This window comes from Ailuropoda melanoleuca, chromosome 1, assembly GCF_002007445.2.
Source record: "Ailuropoda melanoleuca isolate Jingjing chromosome 1, ASM200744v2, whole genome shotgun sequence".
Classification (NCBI taxonomy): Eukaryota; Metazoa; Chordata; class Mammalia; order Carnivora; family Ursidae; genus Ailuropoda; species Ailuropoda melanoleuca.
This window is the reverse complement of record NC_048218.1, coordinates 191,728,741-191,749,981: the sequence shown is the minus strand read 5'-3', so window position 1 is coordinate 191,749,981 and position 21,241 is coordinate 191,728,741. Positions and strand designations below refer to the sequence as shown.

The window sequence follows — 21,241 nt, the reverse complement described above, 5'->3', positions numbered from 1 at the left end:
CCGGGTGCTGACCGCGAGTCCGCCTGCTCCCCCGTGCAGGTGGCCCTCCAGCCGCCAGCCGCCCCGCGGATGGTCCCGGAGCTCCCGGTCTCAGCCTCGATCCAGTGAGCACACCGGAGCTCCAGAGCTCCGTGAGATGTTTGGTGGTGCACGCTCCCGGCTCACGGACTCAGTCTGCTGTTTCCAGAGTGCGGGTCCGCGGTCCGCCCGCTCCCCGGTGCAGGTGGCCCTCCAGCCGCCCTGCGCGCGCGCTCCTGGAGCTCGCGTTCTAAGTCTGCTGTCTCGCGGGTGCCGTCCGTGAGTCCGCCTGCTCTCCCGTGCAGGTGGCCCGCCAACCGCCAGCTGTCCCGCGTGCGCTCCCGGAGCTCCCTTCTCAGCCTGCTGTCTCAAGCGTGCGGGTCCGCGGTCTGTCCGCTCCCCCTTGTAGGTGGCTACCGCTTCCCGGCGCCTTGGTCAGGAAATTTTTAAAAAGAGCTCAATTTAATATTCCAACTACCAGTTGCTGTATCTGAAGTAGAAAAAGAATGCTATAATTTCCCCAAATTTGTCTCATCCTTTGAAAGACTAACTCTAACATTAAGTAAAATAGTAAGGATACAATTTTAGCAGTGTAAACCTGAGTTAAAGGTGCCTCAAGCTTAAATCTTATTAATAAAACAGAATTTATCTCTTGTCATCCAGTCAATAAGAGGTTTCAGACCCTTTCTCCTGTAAATTCTCCAGGAAATACACTAATTATTCACAGTAATGCCAAAGTAACAGAAGTAACTAGCTTCTGTTATTAATTTCTCTCTCAAGCACAACTTGTGAAAGCAGAGAAAGGAACAATAAGTAAACATGATATAAGGAAAACAGTCTAATAATTTATACCAAAGATTTTTATGTATTTATATTCTATATAAAATATAATGCATAAATATATATAACAGACATATCAACATGTATGCATATATACACAAACGTGTGTGCATGTGTAGTGGTGACAGTGGTGATAAAGTGATGAACGCTGGAGTCAAAACACTCAGGACCGTATCCTGGCTGTGTCACTTATGGCTGAGTGACCCTAGATAATTATGTAACCCATTTAAAAATCCCTCATTTCTTCTTTTATGAAATAGTGATAAGAACAGTACTTACTCAATTGCCTTATTTATTGTAGGAATAATATGCAATATCTAGCACACAAAAACTGCTCAATAAACGGTAACTATTATCATAATTAAAGGCTAACCTTCTCCTTCTAAGCTATAAATTTTTCTTACCATTGAACATTACCAATAACTAAAAGGACAAATACGCTTTTCTACATTTTTCAATAGCTTATCACCTGCTAGGGCTCAAAAGCAAACATGACCCAGGAAATATATATGAAAATGTTTGATTACATGACTTTGCAATTAAATGGCAAAGGTAATGATGTAAAACCAAAATCATATTCGAAGTTGTGTTCTGAAACATCAGATTAGAAAGATATTTAGTCAACTATATCATCACAGTTGAGAAAGTTATCTCAGTAAGAAAAGTTATCAGTAGGCAAGGCATATGGCAATGATACAGAACCGATGTACTTGTACTGAGTAGGCCTTGAGTTACTGGAAGACAGGTTCATCACCCTCATAGAAAATTTCTTCCATTTAACAGTTGCAAAATTTCCTTGTTCTATATCTAGAAAATTTTAGCATCAATATGTATCTTCACTTTGTATCTTCCTTTGAAAAGGAAAGCAAAAACAAGGAAAATAACGGCATTTACAAAAGTCATGATCTTCAAAGTATTTACACTGTTGTATTAGTAAATTTCCAAAGACAAAATCCTATCTCCAGAGGCAAGGTAACACCAACAATAGCTGATAATGTTAAATAAAAGTTTTTAGCGAATTATTTTTATACCTGTGTTTTCTTATCAGGTACTTGCAGTGCCTCAGTAAGTAATCTTTTGAAGGCCTACATAACTTCAGTGACCAGAAGTCATCTAATCTCATCTTTGGGGAGCAAGATTTTCCCGGATTCCCACCAAATAAATAATGAACCTAAAACAAACAAACAAACAAACAAAACAAGCTACATTTTAAGATGCACGCATACTTAGGAAACTACAGAAGTTATAATAAAAATTCTTCGTTTGGTAGTAATGTGTAACTGTAATAATTAAAACATTATTGCATTTCTACCAAAGGCTTCTTTTGATGTTTCTCACTTCCATTTTATTTTAAAGTACTGTGGCTACTTCCTTAAGCTGCACTTTAGATTAAAATGAGTTGTATTACCGCAATTATACTGACAATGGAAGACATGAAACAAAAGCAATGATAGTAAGAAGTTAATCCATGATATAGAATTCACTTAGAGCAAAAAATAATGGGATTATGTTCACCAAGTGTTGATCATCATAAAAAACAAGATCTTTAATAAAACTTTATCTTTAATAAAACTCTGACATACATGTTGAATCACTGAAGGTCAATGGTAACTAGAAACTTTTAAATTTTAGCGTCTTAATTTTGCTTTAGGCTTACAGTCAAATATTAAGTGGTACATATAATTTGTGACCTAACTTTAAAAATATTACATTATTCAATACCAAAAAAAAAAAAACCAAATGAAAAAGAAATGCAATAATAATTTCATTGGTATAAATTTAGTGATATTCTGTAAAGTGTTAAAACAGTTCCTGAAGTTTTGAAAACATGTATGTTCAACAGTATTATACGATAGCAATACTATTTCTATCCTACAGATCAAAATTCATTTACCCTTTAATCTGGGAGACTCTTAAGAGAAAGGGCTTTTATTCACTCCTATGGTATCGTTTACCTAAAGGTCTGAAGTGATATGGAATTTAAATAATCACCTATGGCCTACGCAGAAAGAATACAAGCTTTGTCAATAAGTTATTATATAATCTGAGCCCAATCTAACTACTGTAAAGTTTAAGGGAGACATAGTTTAAAGAAACCACCCTGAACATTTAGCGACACTAAAGTCCTGAGAATGCAGGACTGTTTTTGTAAGGCCAATGGAAAAGACACATCACTCATAGATAGGAAAAATAAAGATAAAAGACTTCTTACTAAACAGGAAAATCTAAAATCAGAAGTTACATATACTTTTTCATATCATGGGATAAGGTATCCTAATGCTAAAAACCGTACATTTTTTAATTGGATATTGATATTGTAGAAACAATAGGTCATGCTATGTATCTGATCTATGCAGCTACGAAGCAAAGTGCAAAAGTGCCAGGAACTTTTGGACTATGGAAAATGGTTATTCTCTTAAGGAATTTTAGGGAGAAATGATATTGAATACCTGCCTATAATCTATAAACGTCTGCTATGTATTTTAATTTTTTATTCAAATGCACTTAAAAATAAACAGTAAACATGTAGAATTTTGGGATTCTATCAGATTATAGGTCTTGGAAAGTTTACAAGTCGATGTAGTTACGGTACCTTGTGTAATTCATCATATACAAGCTGATGGGCAAATCTTGGACATGGTTCTTCCTCCTGAAGACTTTTACTTGGATTATCCTTTGCAGCTTGATCATTCTTATAGACGCAAGACCTGCAAGACATTGCTTTTTAAGGCATTCTATGCTAAAAAATTAGCAGCATACCTAATGTTATTACAACTTCAACAAGCAAATTAACTGGATGTCTAATTCCAACAAAAAATTTATAAATTTGTTCACATCAAATCTTAAAAGTTTTGGTCATGCTCCCACAATAATACCAATTTGTTAGACTGAAGTTCTTACATTCTTTTATTTTTATTATTATTATTTTTTTTTAAAGATTATTTATTTATTTATTTGACAGAGAGAGAGAGAGAGAGAGACAGCCAGCAAGAGAGGGAACACAGGCAGGGGGAGTAGAAGAGGAAGAAGCAGGCTCCCAGCGGAGGAGCCTGATGTGGGGCTCGATCCCAGGACTCCGGGATCACGCCCTGAGCCGAAGGCAGACGCTTAACGACTGAGCCACACAGGCGCCCCGTTCTTACATTCTTTTAACGTCCATCCAAAACCACACTTAAGAACAACCTACTTCCTGTTATGAAACACAGCATATATGAAAGCTCAAACCAAAGTCTAAAAGACAAGATAATCCCATTTATTTATTCACAAAAAAGAAAAAAAAACCTTACAGATTTCTTTCAGTTTTACTGCTTAAAATAAATGTCCTACTTAGGAAATAATAGTTGCTGCATGGAGGAAGTTCTCCGAAGCTCCATGTTTTGTAAAATAGCCACTTATGCAGTAATCACAGAATGTTAGAGCTGGATTCTCTAGGCCATTGTTTTCCAAAGCAAAATGTGCAGCACTAGTTCTGTGAGATGCTCTGTGACAAAAAAGGCCTGGTTTGAAAACACTAAATAATGCCCCACACCCTGCTCTATTGAAATCAGTTCATTTATCAAAACTAAGACCACCTGGAAGGGAAGGAAAAATAAAATAAGATAAAAACAGAGAGGGAAGCATAAGAGACTTTTTTTTTTTTTTAAGGTTTATTTATTCGACAGAGAGACAGTGAGAAAGGGAACACAAGCAGGGGTAGAGGGAGAGGGAGAAGCAGGCTTCCTGCTAAGCAGGGAGCCCAATGTGGAGCTCGATCCCAGACCCCTGGGATTGTGACCTGAGCCGAAGGCAGACGCTTAACCACTGAGCCACTCAGGTGCCCCAGCATAAGAGACTCTTAAATATAGAGAACAAACTGAGGCTTACTGTGGGGAGGTGGGTTGGGGGGGATGAGCTAAATGGGTGACAGGCATTAAGGAGGGCACTTGCTGGGATGAGCACTGGGTATTATATGTAAGTGATGAATCACTAAATTCTACTCCTGAAACCAATACTACACTATATGTTAACTAACTTGAATTTAAATTAAACAAAACAAAACAAAACCAAGACTACCTGGGAACATTAAAAAAAAATTGTTCTCAATTTCACACATCTACTTGGTAGCAAAATCTAGACTAAAGTACAATTCTCTTGACTTCAAGACCAACTGAAGAATTCCAAGGTAAAATCCACTCACAGAACATCATTGTATACATAGGCACGAATACTGACTTCTTTTCCCAATACAGACATACCTCTGAGATGTTGTGGGTTCAGTTCCAGACTACCACAATAAAGCAAATACTGTAATAAAGTGAGTCAAAGAATTCTTTTGTTTCCCAGTGCATACAGAAGTTATGTTTATACTATTCTGTAGTCTATTAAGTATGCAACAGCATTACATCTAAAAAACAATGTATATACCTTAGTTAAAAAATACTTTATTGCTACAAAATGCTAACCAACCTCTGAGTTTTCAGCAAGTCATAACCTTTTTGCATGGAGGGGCTTGTAAATGTTGATGGCTATTAACCGATCAGAGTGATGGTTGCTGAAGGCTGGGGGAGCTGTGGCAATTTCTTAAAATAAGATAAAACAGTTGATCCTTGAACAACATGGGTTTGAACTAAATCCACTATAACGCAGATTTTTTTACAGTACAGTATGGTAAATGTATTTTCTCTTTCCTTATGACTTTAACATTCTTTCTTCTATTTTACCTTATTGTAAGGATACAGTATATAATACATATACAAAATATATATTAGTCAATTGTTTATGCTATTGATAAGGCTTTTGATCAACAGTAGGCTATTTATTAGTAGTTGGGTTTTTAGGGAGTCAAGTTATACATGGATTTCCAACTGTGTGGGGGTTGGCACACCGGAGGCCTGTATTGTTCAAGGATCAAGTGTAATGAAATTGGCTGCATCAACTGACTCACTCTCATGAACTATTCCTCTCTAGCATACAACGCTGTTTGACAACATTTTACCCATTAGAACTTCTTTCAAAATTGGAGTAAATCCTCAAACCCTGCCACCGCTTTATTAACTAAGCTTATGTAATATTCTAAATCCTTTGATGTCATTTCTACAATCTTCACAGAGTCTCCACCAGGAGTAGATTCCATCTCAAGAAACCACTTTATCATGAGAGATTGCAGCAATGCAGTCATATCTTTAAGCTCCGCTTCTAATTCTGGTTCTCTTGCTCTTTCCATCACATCTGCAGTTACTTCCCCCACAGAACTGAAGTCTTGAACCTCTCAAAGTCATCCACGAAGGTTGGAATCAACTTCTTCCAAATTCCCATTCATGCTGGTATTCTGACCTCGTCACACAAATCTGAATGCTCTTCATGGAATCTAGAATGGTGAATCCTTTCCAAAAGATTTTCACTCTTCTTTGCCCAGATCCATCAGAGGAATTCATAATCTATGGCACCCATAATCTTATGAAATGTATTTCTTAAATAAGAAGACTTCAAAGTTGAAATGACTCATTGATCCATAGGCTACAGAGTGAATGCCGTGTTAGCAGGCATGAAAACAACATTAACCTCATACTACACCACCACTAGAGCACTTGAATGACCAGGTGCATCCTCAATGAGCAGTAATATTTTGAAATGAATCTTTTTTTCTGAGCACTAGGTCTCAGAAGTGGGCTCAAAATATTCAGTAAACCATACTGTAAACAGATGTGCTGTCTTCTAGGCTTTGTTGTTGCATTTACAGAGCACAGGCACAGTAGAGTTAGCATTTTTAAGGGTCCTAGGATTTTCACAGTGATAAACGAGCACTTTTCAACTTAAAGTTACCAACTGCATTAGCCCCAACAAGATTGTCAGCCTGCCCCCTGAAGCTTTGAAGCCAGGCATTGACTTCTCCTCTCCAGCTATGAAAGTCCTCAATGGCATCTTACTCCAGTAGAAGGCTGTTTCATCTACAATGAAAATCTGCTGTTTATTTTAGTCCCCTTGATCAATGACCATAGTTAGATCTAAGATAACTTGTAGCTTCTACATCAGCACTTAGATGCTATCGAGACAGCTTCTTTCCTTAAACCTTAGGAACCAAACTCTGCTAGCTTCAAACTTTCCTTTTACAGCTTCCTCCTCTCTCAGCCTTCACAGAATTGAAGAGTTAGGGTCTTGCTCTGGAGCAGACTTTGGCTTAAGGGAATGTTGTGGCTGGCTTGATCTATCCAAACCACTAAAACTTTCTTCGTTATCAGCATTAAGGCTGTTTGGCTTTATAATTCATGTGTTCACTGGAGCAGCACTTTTAATTTCTCTCAAGAACTTTTCCTTTGCATTCACAACTTGGCTGTTTGGCACAAGAGGACTAGCTTTCTCCCCTTCACTTGAACACTTAGAGGCCTTCGTAAGGTTATTAATTGGCCTGATTTCAATATGGTTATGTCTCAGGGAATAGAGAGGCCTGAGGAGAGGGAAAGCTGGCTGGCAGAATGGTCAGAACACATACAGTATTTATAAATTATGTTCATCTCATATGGGTGCAGTTCATGGTGCCCCCAAAACAATTGCAACAGTAACATCAAAGATCACTGATCACCATAATAAATATAATAATAATGAAAAGATTTGAAGTACTGTGAGAATTATCAAAATGTGACACAAAGTGAGCAAATTCTGCTGGAAAAATGGTGCTGATAGACAAGCTTAACACAAGTTGCCACAAATCTTCAACTTGTAAAAACTGAAACACGTGCAAAGTGCAATAAAGCAAACTGCAATAAAATGAGGTACACCTGTACTGACATTTAAATGTATGACATCACAAATTAACATAGGTCTTCCATTTCTGTCTTCTTTTGAAGAAACTGATATCCTCAAATAAATGTTACACTGGGATTGAGACACGGACAAGAGCTCCTTACCAACTATTCCTCACAATGTCATAAATCCAGAATGAATTTCTGACATTCTCCTCCCTCTTTTCCTTGTCTTTGCTGAGTCCAGATAAGACATGTATTTCATTCAGTTCTGGATCAATGGTCGCTCTCTGTGTGAATCCTGTCATTGGAACTATAAATTGAGAGAGAAAATAAGATGACAACATTCATATCAAATAACAGAGTAGAACCACTGTATAAAAGATACACCCCTGCCCTCTCTCTGTGTCCATGGCACTTACCTTCTAACATACTACAGAACTTTTATATTACACAACAAATAATTGTTTATTGTGGTCTTCCCACTCTAGAATGTAAGCTGTACAAGGGCAGAGGTAGTTTGGTTCACTATTAAGTTCCCAATGCCTGGCAAGTAGTTCCCAACTATTTGTTGAAAGAATTAAATGAATGCTAACTACCCGAAAGGAGCTTTAATGAGGGAGGAAACATAAAGAGGTATGCAATGTTATCATTTTTATTGAGGGAAGAAAGGTCAATGCTTTAATTAACTGATCTCTTTATCTCAGTCAGCTCTAATTTAATAGAGGTAAAATATTCAAATGCTGACCTGGAAAAACACAAATTTGACAGAAAGTGAAACACAGGTTTGTTTAATAAGGGTCATTTAAAATATCTGTTCATGACAAACAATGAAATGACATAATTTCCAAGTAAAAATAAAACATTTTGCAGTATAATATGCCATTTTGTTTTCCTGAATGGTTCAAACTGCCCAGAGTTAATAATATTTTATTTTTCCAAGAAATCCACTAAATGAGTGATTGTCATTCTGTATCATCCAGTAATTTGCAAAACACTGACACAGCAAGTGCGTATTTGTCTCATCGTTATTATACGGAAATATTAGTTGAAATGTAATTTTATAGATCATGACATAATTGCCATGAATCTAATAAAATGTCATTGTTTCGACACTACATTTTTTATACATGAACAATCATCATACGCTCAAGATGCTATGCAATTATCAGACTGAAGTAAAATATTTCAATCAATCCAGAATATTATGGCAGGAGATGCTAGCCACATTGATCTTCATTTGTCTTTATCGACTTTAGCAGGGCCAAATAAATTTATTTTTTTCCTAGTTTACCTAAATTAATGTGCCCTTTCACAGTCCTATTCAATAAACTTGTTTGTGGACTATTTTATTTTTTATTATATTTTTAATTTCTTTTTTAGGATTTTATTTATTATTTGAGAGAGAGAGAGAGAGATTGAGAGATTGAGAGAGTGAGTGGGAGGAAGAGCGGAGGGAGCAGCAGACTCCCTATGGACCAGGGAGCCTGACACCTGCCCGATTCCAGGATCCTGGGATCGCAACCCAAGCTGAAGGCAGACACTCAGCCGAGCCACCCAGGTGCCCCTCTTTGTGGAGTATTTTATGTTCCTCAGATAACCTTGGAACAAAGATAAAACAGTAAAGAAATGAAATCACTTCTGTTAGTGGTAGAAGTAGAGGACATAACCGTATTGTATTTAAAATTTACTGTATTTAAATTTCTTCATTCCATTTCATTTTAATACTGAGCCTTTAAATTAAGACTTCTCTAAGATGGGTTGGCAAACTGCGGCTTCATCTGGCTTGCCTAGGGTCAAAGCAGGCCTCATCCTATTCATTTACATTTTGTCTGCAGCTGTTTTCACCTTATGGTAGCGAGGTTAACACTTTCAACACTGCACGTATGGCTTACAAAACTGAAAATATTTACACCTGGCTCTTCATATAAAAAGTGTGGTGACCCCTGTTCTATAATCTTTTAAAACATAAATATTAGAAATGTATGACTTATTTTAAACTAATGCAACAAACCACTTATCTTAAGGAAGGACCCACTGAAGAAATGGAAATTTTGGGGTGGAAAGGAAATCAATGGAGAGGGAAAGAAATTTTGAATTCTATAAAATGGAAATGGAGTCAATGGAGAGGGAAGCAAAGGAGTACTGGGCTAGGGAGAAGTATGTGAGAATGTGGAAGAATGCCAAAACCAAATTTTACATGCTTCTCCTTCTAGACTGTCACATTTTGCCCAGAAGCAGCTTAGGAGCAGAAGAGAAAAATGAAAAGGATTGTTTCTCAAAAATAGAAGCAGTGGCAGGTTTATAGTACTCAGGGACATCATGCTTATAAAATCTATACCATAAGGTATTATAAAACATTACTTTGATTACAAAGCATACTAGAAACTATGTATTTCCCATTTCTTTGATCTTACATAACCAATATGCTTTTTACTCTATGTAATGTTGATTTTACCTTCCAGTTATATGTTCAAATCTATTATTGACTTTTAAACAGCTTTACACAGAGATAATTCATATCCCATACAATTCACCCATTTAAAGTGTACAGCTTGGTGTTTTTTAGTATATTCACTATAAAATCATCATCACAATGTAATTCTTGACCATTTATAACACAGAAATCAGATCTGTGCATCCCAAAGGTTTTTGAAGGCCAACCTAGGAACTTAAATACCAATAAGTAATAGAAACAAAACAGCTCAAGTAGAAAATCTTGTTTTAGTCTAGACTTTCTCAATTAATTATGTGATTTCACACAAGAAACTTTTTACTTTTTAAAAAAATTTTTTTATTTATTTATTTGAGAGAGAGAGCAAGAGTGAGCACACCAGAGAGCACAGAGGGAAAGGGAGAAGACGACTCCCTGCTGAGCAGGGAGCCCGATGCAGGGCTCGATCCCAGGACCCTGAGATCATGACCTGAACCAAAGGCAGATGCTTAACTGACTGAGCCACCCAGGTGCCCCTCTTCTTTTTTTCAAGTTTTTGTTTGTTTGTTTTTTAGTAATCTCTACACCCCATATGGGGCTTGAACTCATGACCCCAAGATCAAGAGTCACATGCTTTTCCAACTAAGCCAGCCAGGTACCCCTTTGCAAGAAACTTTTTCAGAGTTTAGTTTTCTTATCTAAAAATTGAAAGTAGAGCTATATAATGTACCGGGTCTCTTCAAAGCTGAAATTTCTGTTAAGACCCTGGAGGGTCAGAGCAGTGATAGTACGAATGTGCAGCATGGACAGGCAAAGAGAGAGAATCCTGAGATAGAGACAGCAGTTAGGAGGCTGTTATGATGGTAATCCAGGGAACTGGAAGAAAAGAGTAAGGAAATACCAAGAAAGAAGCATTATTTCCACAAGATGGATGTCATCAGCACAAGGAGTGTAGCTATTATGTCCTAAGAACAAAAATTCACTAGACTGACATAATAGAGACCAAGCTTGAAGCAGAAACGTGTGAAGAAAAGAGTAAAAATGTTTCACTGAATTTTTTTGGAGGCATCCAATATTTTACTCTAAGAATACTCAAAGGCAAAATTTCTCAGGGCAAGATTTCTAATAATCTTTAAGTTTACATACTCTTACAAATATAATCTTGATTATGTACTAAAGGCAAGAAAAAATGTTTACATATAAAATATTTGTATGTAATTAGAAAAATATGGAAGAGGGGCGCCTGGGTGGCACGGCGGTTGGGCGTCTGCCTTCGGCTCAGGGCGTGATCCCGGCATTATGGGATCGAGCCCCATATCAGGCTCCTCCGCTGAGAGCCTGCTTCTTCCTCTCCCACTCCCCCTGCTTGTGTTCCCTCTCTCGCTGGCTGTCTCTATCTCTGTCGAATAAATAAATAAAATCTTTAAAAAAAAAATATGGAAGAACATATATCAAACCCTAAGTAACAGTCATGTGGAGGGCAGTTAGGATACTTTTACTTTCGTTCTATAATATGTATTTTTCTAATATATATTGCTTTTATAATTATAAGGAAAAAGAAAAATCCAAACCAAAATGTAAAAAATATCCATCTGGGCAAAAGTACTGGGGACTTTCAGTAATAAGTGAAAAGTTCTCACACATCCTCCCATATTTGTCATGAAGAAAATTTTACATCAATATTTGGAATGTTATTATTTAGATTAAAAGGGAATTCAGGTTCAAAAGACAGTTTTACTGGCACTGAGAGAAATATTTTTAAGCCATATTGTTGGCATGAAGTTACAAAATTAAAACTAGGCATCACTTTATGTGAATTAAAGTTTTTTTTTCCTCTAAAAAATAAAAATGAAAACTTGTATCTGAGGAGTTCCTAATGATCAGGGAGTTAATTCGAGCTTATACTGAATAATATATCTATGTTAATGTCCTTTTGCCTAATTTTTACAAAGTGCGCTTAAGCTTAATTCCTACTTCCACTCCATTCCACATCAGTAACAATTCAAAAACATTAATAAAAAAATTAAGTTTTCCATATCCACCTTCAAAGGCACTCTAGGTTTCTCTAAGAAACTATTAAAAATGTCAATTTCTGCAATACTCTAAATCTCATTTGTTACCTCTTTTGTAAACAGAAGAAAAAAAACTTTTCACTTTAAATGAAGAGTTTACGTGCTCTTATTAAAAAAAGGAAAAACTATATACGTGTGTGTGTGTGTATATACACACACACACACACACACACACACACACACATACATACATATGAGAATTACAGCCTAGCACTAGTAAGCATTTTAGATTTTCAGATTTTTACTAGCTGCCTATGAAATCTAAACTTTGGGCCATTTGTTTCAGATAGCAAACTAAACACTAACTACATTATCCCTCTTTCCCATCACCCTACAACACGGCAGAAAGATATTCTGGCACAAAGAGAGAAAAACAGCATTAGGAAGAAGTAAGTATGTCATCAAGAGATAAGAAATTTTGAGGCTCTCACAGCAAAGAAAAAGAGCCTACTCACCAGAGGTAAAAAAAAAATGGCAAACTTCCAAATAAGTCATCAAATACAAAAAGCAGGAGTACACTGTGAGGAGGACTCCTGTAGAGAGCTTCTACTAGGGACACAGGGGCCTGAATGAGAATGAGAACAGAGTTTAAAGTAACTGCAAACCTTCACACAGATATTAGGGAAGAGAGCCTGGTGGACAAGATGCACCATGCATTTATACAACATCCCTGGTCAGTGTCTTATACAGGGAGAAGCCAGCTGGGAAAGATGCCTGCCCTATGCACAGGAAGTTACTATTGATTACCTTTCTTTAACAGACGTAGTCCTTTATTCATAGATTTTAATGTTTAGATAGGAACCACAAGACATGAGAAAAATTTCAACAGTGTAAAGATAGGGGCCTAGATAAACATATAAAATGGGAAAAGATAAATCACAGAAAGAACCAAAACTTAAAAAAAAAAAAAACCCAAAACTCATTATCTTTGTAAAGAATAAAAAGAATATTACATGTGTAAAACAAGAACGAGCTTCCATAGAAAGGAATAGAAAATAAGATATTAAAAAGTAAAACTATGACCAAAAAAATCAGATGACAAATTGAAAAAAAAAATGAGTATAGTAAAAAGAAAGTCCGTGGCTGTAGGATAAAAATAATAAATTACCAGTACAGCAAAAGATACAGAAATTATGATAGAAAAGTTACAAGACATAGAGGATAAAAACACTGAAGAAACCTGTCTGAGAAGAACACTCAAGAGATGTGGAATAATATAGGAGGAAAAAATAACTAAAGAAAATCTCCCTGAATGGAAGAACCAAGTGTGTGTCCTTGAAAGAGCCCTAGGTGCTAAGCATGTTTTACAAAAACAAAACAAAAAAAACAAACAAAAAAACCCTTTATATATAGGTATTTCCTGCTTTTTGAAAGTTTTCATTACACTACTTTGCTTCTATGAAATATCTACTTTAGTACTTGCTTTAACTAACTGAAAGAAATTTGAGGAGGATTTTCACTTTTATGAAAAAAAGGTGAGGAGCAAACACAGCATTCAGTGTTTGTTTTGCAGTGAGCCCTTACAGAGACAGAGCGCACCCTCCCCAGGAACTACATCCAGCCTCTCTGCATCAAGCCACCACAGCTGTGAACTGTGTGTATGAGTGTCTGTGCTTTATCTCAATTTATTTTGTGCATCAGTTAGCGAGACATGTCCTAAGGTATCAGAAAAGTCTGAGAGAGAGAGAGGTTGTTTTTTGGGTCTGGGAAGACTCAAAATTTTTCCTTGTAAATCGGTGATAACTACTTCTTTGCTTTATGCCATTTGGCTTACCAAAATTTTCACAGAAATGCTACTTTTGGATGTGGGAGAAACAGAGAGAGAGAGAGAGAGATCTCCTAATGAAACTTTAAAACTCCAGGAATAAAAAGGAAAATTTTAAAAGCTTCTAGAGAGGGGAAAAAGCAGGTTATTACACACAGAAGAATAAGCATCAAACTTATCAGACCTTTTATCTGTTAACAACGAACGCTAGAATACAATGGAATAATAACTCTAAAATTCTAAGGAATATAAAAAGATAGGGAATTAAAATTCTATTTCCAACAATGAGGGCAAAATAAAGGAATTTCTGGATCAGAAATATGAAAATTTATATCAATGACTGCATAAGAAACAATTCTTTGAGGGGCTATTCCAACAAAACAGAAAAAGGAATCCAAGAAAAGGGATGACATGGGATGGAAGAAACAGTGGCAGTGATAGATGACGCAGGAAAGCAAAAGGAAGCTTGAAAGAAAATAAACACCCATTAGATCTTGAGCCTTTATAAGACAATTGGAATGATTTTTTTTAAAGATTTTATTTATTTGACAGAGAGAGAGCACAAGTAGGGGGAGCAGCAGGCAGAGGGAGAAGCTGGCTCCCTGCCAAATGGGGAGCCCGATGCAGGGCTTGATCCCAGCACCCTGGGATCTTGACCTGAGACGAACGCAGCTGCTTAACGACTGAGCCACCCAGGCGCCCCCTGGAATGAAAAGGTTTTAATACAGAATATTTTTCTCACCTATAAGTCCAATCACAATACCAGAATTATATATAGTGCCTCATTGACCCTCCCCCATTATACGTTCATTGTTTAGAATTTTGGTCCTAGTGTTTTTCTTCTGGCAACAATCAATTTTCTTAAGATAATTTGATCATCGCTTAGCACATACTCCTAACATAGCCTAAATTCATTTCTGAGTCTTGCTTCCAAATTGGTTTCCAATATGGGTCTTCATATAGCAAACTTTCCTATGCAAATATACCTAAGAATATTTTATTTCATACTAACATATGAAAGTTAGAATATAAATTTTTTGGTTTAAAGTCATTTTCCCTGATCACTTTTTAACTTTACTATTTTCTTCCATTCACTATTGCTGCTGAGGTGTCTGATGTCCATCCACCTACCCACCCATCCACCCATCCACCTATCCAGTTCCCTTTGCAGGTCATCTTTCTCTGAAATCTTTCAGAATTTTCCCTATGTCTTTGATATTCTAAACCAAATTTTAATGTGTCTAGATAAGTGTCACTTTATTTCTCCTGTCAGGTACACTATAAGCCCTTCCACCAATCTGAGGCCTTTTGCTTTTCTGAATTCTAGCAAAAGTACCTTCATTATTTCTTCAATTATTTTGCCCTCTTAAAATTTTATTTTCTCCTTCTGTTACTGCTGTTAAGATGCTGGCCCTTGTACAATTCCTTTCCATATTCTTTAGTTTTTCTTTTATATTTTCTTTTTTTTTTAATATTTTATTTATTTATTTGAGAGCAACAGAGAATGAGCATGAGTGAGGGGAGGGGCAAAGGGAGAGGCAGAGAGAGAAGCAGAATCCGCAATGAGCAGGGAGCCAGACACGGGGCTCAATCCCAGGACCCTGAGATCATGACCTGGGCTGAAGGCAGACGCTTAACAGACTGAGACACCCAGACGCCCCTCTTTTACATTTTCTGTCTCTTTATCTTTTTTCTTTCCTATTTTTTTTCCTGAAAGAGTATTCATTCTAATCTTTCAACTAATTCATTCATTCATAGCCATTGTATTTATAGTATTTGTTGCAGTCTTCATTTCAAATATATTTTTCATATCTAATATTTCCATTTGGTTCTGTTTTTATGATTTTTAGATCTTATTTCAAATTACTAATATGTCCTTTTATATTTTTAATTCTATTAATAATGCTTGTTTTGAACTCCTAGTTCAACTATTGCAATAATTCTGCTTTAGATCATATATGTTGTCAGTTTATTGATTTCTTTTGAGACAGCTGTTGTCCTCAACAGTCTAGTTATATCTCTGTGAGGTAATATTTTTCAAGGTATCAGCTATTCTTTCTGTTAAGATATATTATATTAGAGGGGACCAAAGATCAGGCCTTAAGTAGCATCAGCACCAGCGAATTTAAGGAAGATGGAGGGGGATGAGCCATTAGGTAGTGAAGTTTAGACTTAAAGAACCAGTTAATCACTTCTACTTACTATCATCCCCCTGTGTAAGGGTTTCACACCTTTAGACCTTTTTGGAGGAAGCAGAAGGCAGTATTCCTGGACTTGAAGGGTGAGAGGAAAGAGAAATGGATTACTGAGAGTAGATGGTCAGTCCACATCTATTTTCACCAATTCTTAACACCAGTAGGATTTATGCACTGCCATAATGTTGTTCTTTGGATTCTGGTACTAGTTGCATAGGCTAGTTTCTATAGTGAAGGAACAACAATTAGCTCAAGGTAATTTAGGGGATAGACAGCATTCTATCTCATTTAAAGAGTTTCTGGAGGCCAGTTGCCTCTCAACTTATTTTTCTAGGGTTTACTTCTGGGGAAGGGAATCAGCCACCTATGTTAGTTTGTAACTCTGGCAGAAATAATTTTCCTTTTATATTTTTTGAATTCTGCTTTATGAATTAAGCACACTGCATTACTTCTATAAAATTTTATTGAAATAAAACTGGTTGAATAAAAATGGCATTATCAAAAACTAAAAAGACCTAAAGGTCAAAACCAAGGAAGAAGTCTTCATTCTAACATGTTATAAGTATAAACACAGCCTTCTGTATTCATTTTCTTCCCAAGAAGAAAAAAAGGCTATCTTTACAATTGAATGGTTTCTAATGGGTAGTTGTGAGGGGAGGGGAAAAGAATAGGAGAGTTGCAACATATAATATTTTAAAAGCTTTTAGATTCAACTAGCAAAAAGCTCAAATGAATGGCAGAAATCTTAACCAGTCTTTATAAACTGACTCACAAAGAAAAATTAAACAGATCAGTAAACAAGATCATATGTTAATCACGAATACATTTTGAAAGAACACTTGTCTGAGAAAATAGAACATAAGAATACATCAACAACTATTACAGCCAAGTTGTTTTTAGTTTTCCCAGGAAATTACACTGATAATCCTTTAACTCTCCTATTTTTTCTTTAACATTTTTAAAACTTGAAATAGGACAGCTAAAAAATGATTTTATCTGACAGTCTAAATCACATTTTTTCTTTTCCTTTCCTTTGGCCGACCCAATAAGGGGAGATTACCAGAATCTGTAACATAAAGGCTAAAAAAGACAACAGAGATATTTTTGAAGTCATTTCAATTCCTGAGGAAGATACATTATTGCATTAATTCATGAACTAATCTCAACTCTATTTTTGCTTCATGATCCAATGCACATCTTATTAGTTACTTTAGTTAAGACACAGGAAAAAATACAATTTCAGAACTGTCACAAAAATAAAAGTTTAATAAAAACAGCTTTCTAAAATTTCTTACTTTCAGCTTCAAGTAACAGAAAACCTGAATAACAGTTGATTAATGAGCACATATATCAAAATTTTGCAAGTGGGCAGCTCCAGGATTGTTTCAGCAATTTAACCAAATCATGGCGCTAGGTAAACAACCCTACAATTCTCTTGGCCTTCCTTTCTTTTTGAAAGTTGCCAGTACCAGCTCTAAGCATTACATCCTTTTATACTACCTGTTCTGTTCCATTCCATTAATCTGTAAAAAACTGTATCTTTATAAATATCTGGTAGTGTTAATACTACTTCATTACCTTTCATTTTCAAAACTGTCTTAGTGTTCTTGCATGTTTGTTTTTGCTGGTGAACTTTAATTCATATTTACTATCAAATGACCTAAATTTTATATTAAAAATATGAAATACTTACATAAGCTTGTAACTAAGCAAAAATACCCCTGGAAGAGTAGAAGGGGTAAATTATGTAAAGTTAGTATTAACAATAATGGTGAGAGGGGAAAAAGTACAGAATCCAATTTTATCAGAATAATGGCACAACAAATACAAAAGATGCTAACTGGAAAGCAATGAAGCCCAGTTACACTGAAACTAAACACTATCATTTCCTACCTCAGTAACTACATTAATGACAGCAAATCATTAGCTTCCGAATCTTCTCTATACTGCTGAATTGGTCTGATTTAGTTAATTGTTAAAAGTCTAAAAGGGTCATATCTCCAAGGATTTATTCTATATAATTACATACATACAAACAGACATACTTACTTATTAAAAAATAATGTCAATAATGTCAATGTTTGACCAATTCCATTAGTTGAACTAAAAATCAGTAATATTTTGCTTTTAAGGTTTTCATGAAAGTATGTTTACAGATAAATTAGATCTTACAGACATTACTAACATAGCACTCATGTTAGTTTCACAGCCTGATAGCAGAAGGGAATGAAATTTAACTGTCAAAATTTTGGCACTAGATGAGGCCTTAAGATCAACTGGTCCAATCTCATTTTCAGATGAATAATCAGGCCCAAAGAAGTTATGTATATAATTTTGCCAAAGATGCAGAGGGATGAGTGGCAGATCCAGATGAAGAGAGACCAAGTCTTCTGATTCTCAATTCACTATTCTTTCAATTATACCAATCTGCCACTACGGTTAGAACAGAATGGAATAAACAGTGACAGATGTGGGAAAATACAGTCAACAGCTGTTAAGGGACAAAACAAGTAAACACATAACTACTATAGAACAGGGACCAGGTTTTAAGAGCTCTGTATCACCAATGCTTGACTTAGCATCTGGCAAATGCTGAAGACTCATATATGTTTGCTATACCCTGAATAATACAGATATGGGAAAGTAATCCTATTACAATAAACTGAGTTTCTATAGCAAACTATAAAGCTCTGGTGGTATGACAGACTATCTTTCTAAACATAATTTTCAATTAGTGTTAAATACAGAGCTTACATATGGGGAGTCTGCTAAACCCCTTGTGCTTGCCAAAAGTTATTCAGAAATAAACCCAAATTTTAGATGTGCTGAATTTTGATGTAATTATGTATGTGTTAGACACAATACTAATAAATCCTTTCTTTCTAAGCAGCTGCCAATCCACTGATTTAAATTGTAATCTCTTTCTGAGGGGAGCATAACATTGTTATACTCTAGTTATAAAAGTCAGAGTTGAAGTTTCCTCAGATCTTGAGATGTTAAATCTAAGATAATTCATTTAAATAATTATAAAGAGCAACCATTTAAGATTTTATAGTATCTGACACAATAAAAAAACTATAAAAAGCAGCAGCAATTTTACAATTAGATATGCCATTTCTTTTCTTTTTTAAGATTTTATTTATTTGACAGACAGAGAGAGAAAATGAGCAGGGGGGAGGGGCAGAAGGAAAGAAAGAAGCAGACTCCCTGCTAAGCGGGAAGCCCAACTCAGGGGGCTTGATTCCACGACCCAGAGATCATGACCTGAGCAGAAGGCAGACACTCAATAGAGTGAGCCACCCAGGCACCCCAGATATGCCATTTCTAATTGGTGATCTTAATAGTTCAAATTTGTTCTATGATTTCAAACAATACATTTGAAACTCACATCATAAATATAGTTTTAATCAAATAACCCACATTACTGAATCACAGATAAACACAGTAATTATATGTTAAGTCCATCTCAAATTACAGTAATTAACTGTAGTAGAAAAGCTTTAGAAGAAGAGTTAATAAATAGAATGTTGAAATAAGCTAGAGTATCCATGTAATGGAATAAAATTGGTATTTACTTTTTTTTTTAAAGATTTTATTTCAAAGAGAGAGAGAAAGAGAGTACATGCACATGAGTGGGAGGAACAGAAGGAAAGGGACACTGAGCACAGAACCTGACACGGGGCTTGATCCCACTGCCCTGAGATCATGACCCGATCTGAGATCAGGAGTCACAGCCCAACCAAATGAGCCACCCAAGTGTCCCCAAAATTGGTATTTTCTAAGAATATTTAATAATGCAGAAATTTAAATAGTATCCTGCCTTATCCTTAGAAGGGCTTCTCATGGCTTATAAATAATAATCTAGTAAGATAAAATTAAGTGGACTTTTGAAAATCAGGTGAAAGTAATCCTATGGAAGGACAATTCAATATACCATAGTTCTGACATGAGGTTATCTGTTTGGTCTAACTTAATCCAGGGAAAGATTTTTTAGGAGATCAAGTACTGAAAAGACCGAATGCTCTTTAAGAAATCCTGACTAAAGGGGCGCCTGGGTGGCGCAGTCGTTAAGCGTCTGCCTTCGGCTCAGGGCGTGATCCCAGCATTCTGGGACCCAGCCCCACATCAGGCTCCTCTGCTGGGAGCCTGCTTCTTCCTCTCCCACTTCCCCTGTTTGTGTTCCCTCTCTCGCTGGCTGTCTCTCTCTGTCAAATAAATAAAATCTTGAAAAAAAAAAAAATCCTGACTAAAGTCTATTATTTCAGCTAAGCTTTTCACAGGTTTTGAAAAGCAGAGTCAAGATTATACTAGATGAATATCTAGAATTGTGTTAACAATGAAGATTAGAATCATACGCTTTAATTCCTAACCTGGGCTTCAGGAGTTAGAGAATTTCAGGAGACATGAGGGGTAAGCTAAGATCTGAAAGAAGTGTACAAGTTAGTTAGAGTTTGGAGGTCAGATGAAAGAGTGATTCAGGTAGGGAGAACAGCATGGACAAAAACCCAAAGGCAAGAAAAAGTACTATATTTATAAAGAATTAATATTCACTGGTCATGAAACAAAGAATTGGTGGCAAGGTGAGGGTGGATACTAAAAATGGGGCTGGAAAACTAACTAAGGTGGAGCATATCATAAAGACTCAGGCTGAGTTTAGACTTAATCTTCAGGGCAAAGGAACACAATGAAAAAATTTTAATCAAGGAAGAAGGCCTATCAAGTTTACATATTTTATTTTATTTATTTTTCTATTTTAAAAAAAGGTTTATTTATTTGAGAGAGAAGGAGAGCTGTGGGTGGGGGAGCAGAGAGAGGGAGAGAGGAACTTAAGCAGACTCTGCACTGAGCACAGAGCCAGATGTAGGGCTTGATCCCAAGACCATGAGATCATAACCTGAGCAAAACCAAGAGTCAGAGGCCTAACTGACTGTGCCACTCAGGTGCCCAGAGTTTCTATTTTTAAAAGGTATTTTCTTATCTTATTAGCTCTAATCCAAAAGTAAGGCTGTTAATCTACTTCTTTGCTCTCCCCATGCACAACTGTAAGCTCTAGGAAGAGCCCTTATTCACAACTGTATCTCTAGCACTTAACTTATTATCTGGCACACAGAAGGTGACCAAAAAACACCTGTTGCATAATTGCTAAAGCACACAATCCTGCACCTCACTGGTAACACAAAACCGCTGTACTCTGCTTG

General features: G+C 36.2%; 1 protein-coding gene across 4 annotated transcripts in view; it reads right to left on the bottom strand.

Moving 5' to 3' along the window:
- Positions 1-21,241, bottom strand: part of MKLN1 (muskelin 1) — a 317,754-nt gene that overhangs the window by 23,683 nt on the left and 272,830 nt on the right. For all 4 annotated transcript variants that reach the window (XM_011230476.3, XM_034660164.1, XM_002913443.4 and 1 more), the window contains 3 exons: positions 7,743-7,890; positions 3,452-3,566; positions 1,890-2,029 (listed from right to left, as the gene is read on the bottom strand). In XM_011230476.3, coding sequence (XP_011228778.1) covers positions 1,890-2,029; positions 3,452-3,566; positions 7,743-7,890 — 403 coding nt within the window. The remainder of the gene's footprint in view (positions 1-1,889; positions 2,030-3,451; positions 3,567-7,742; positions 7,891-21,241) is intronic.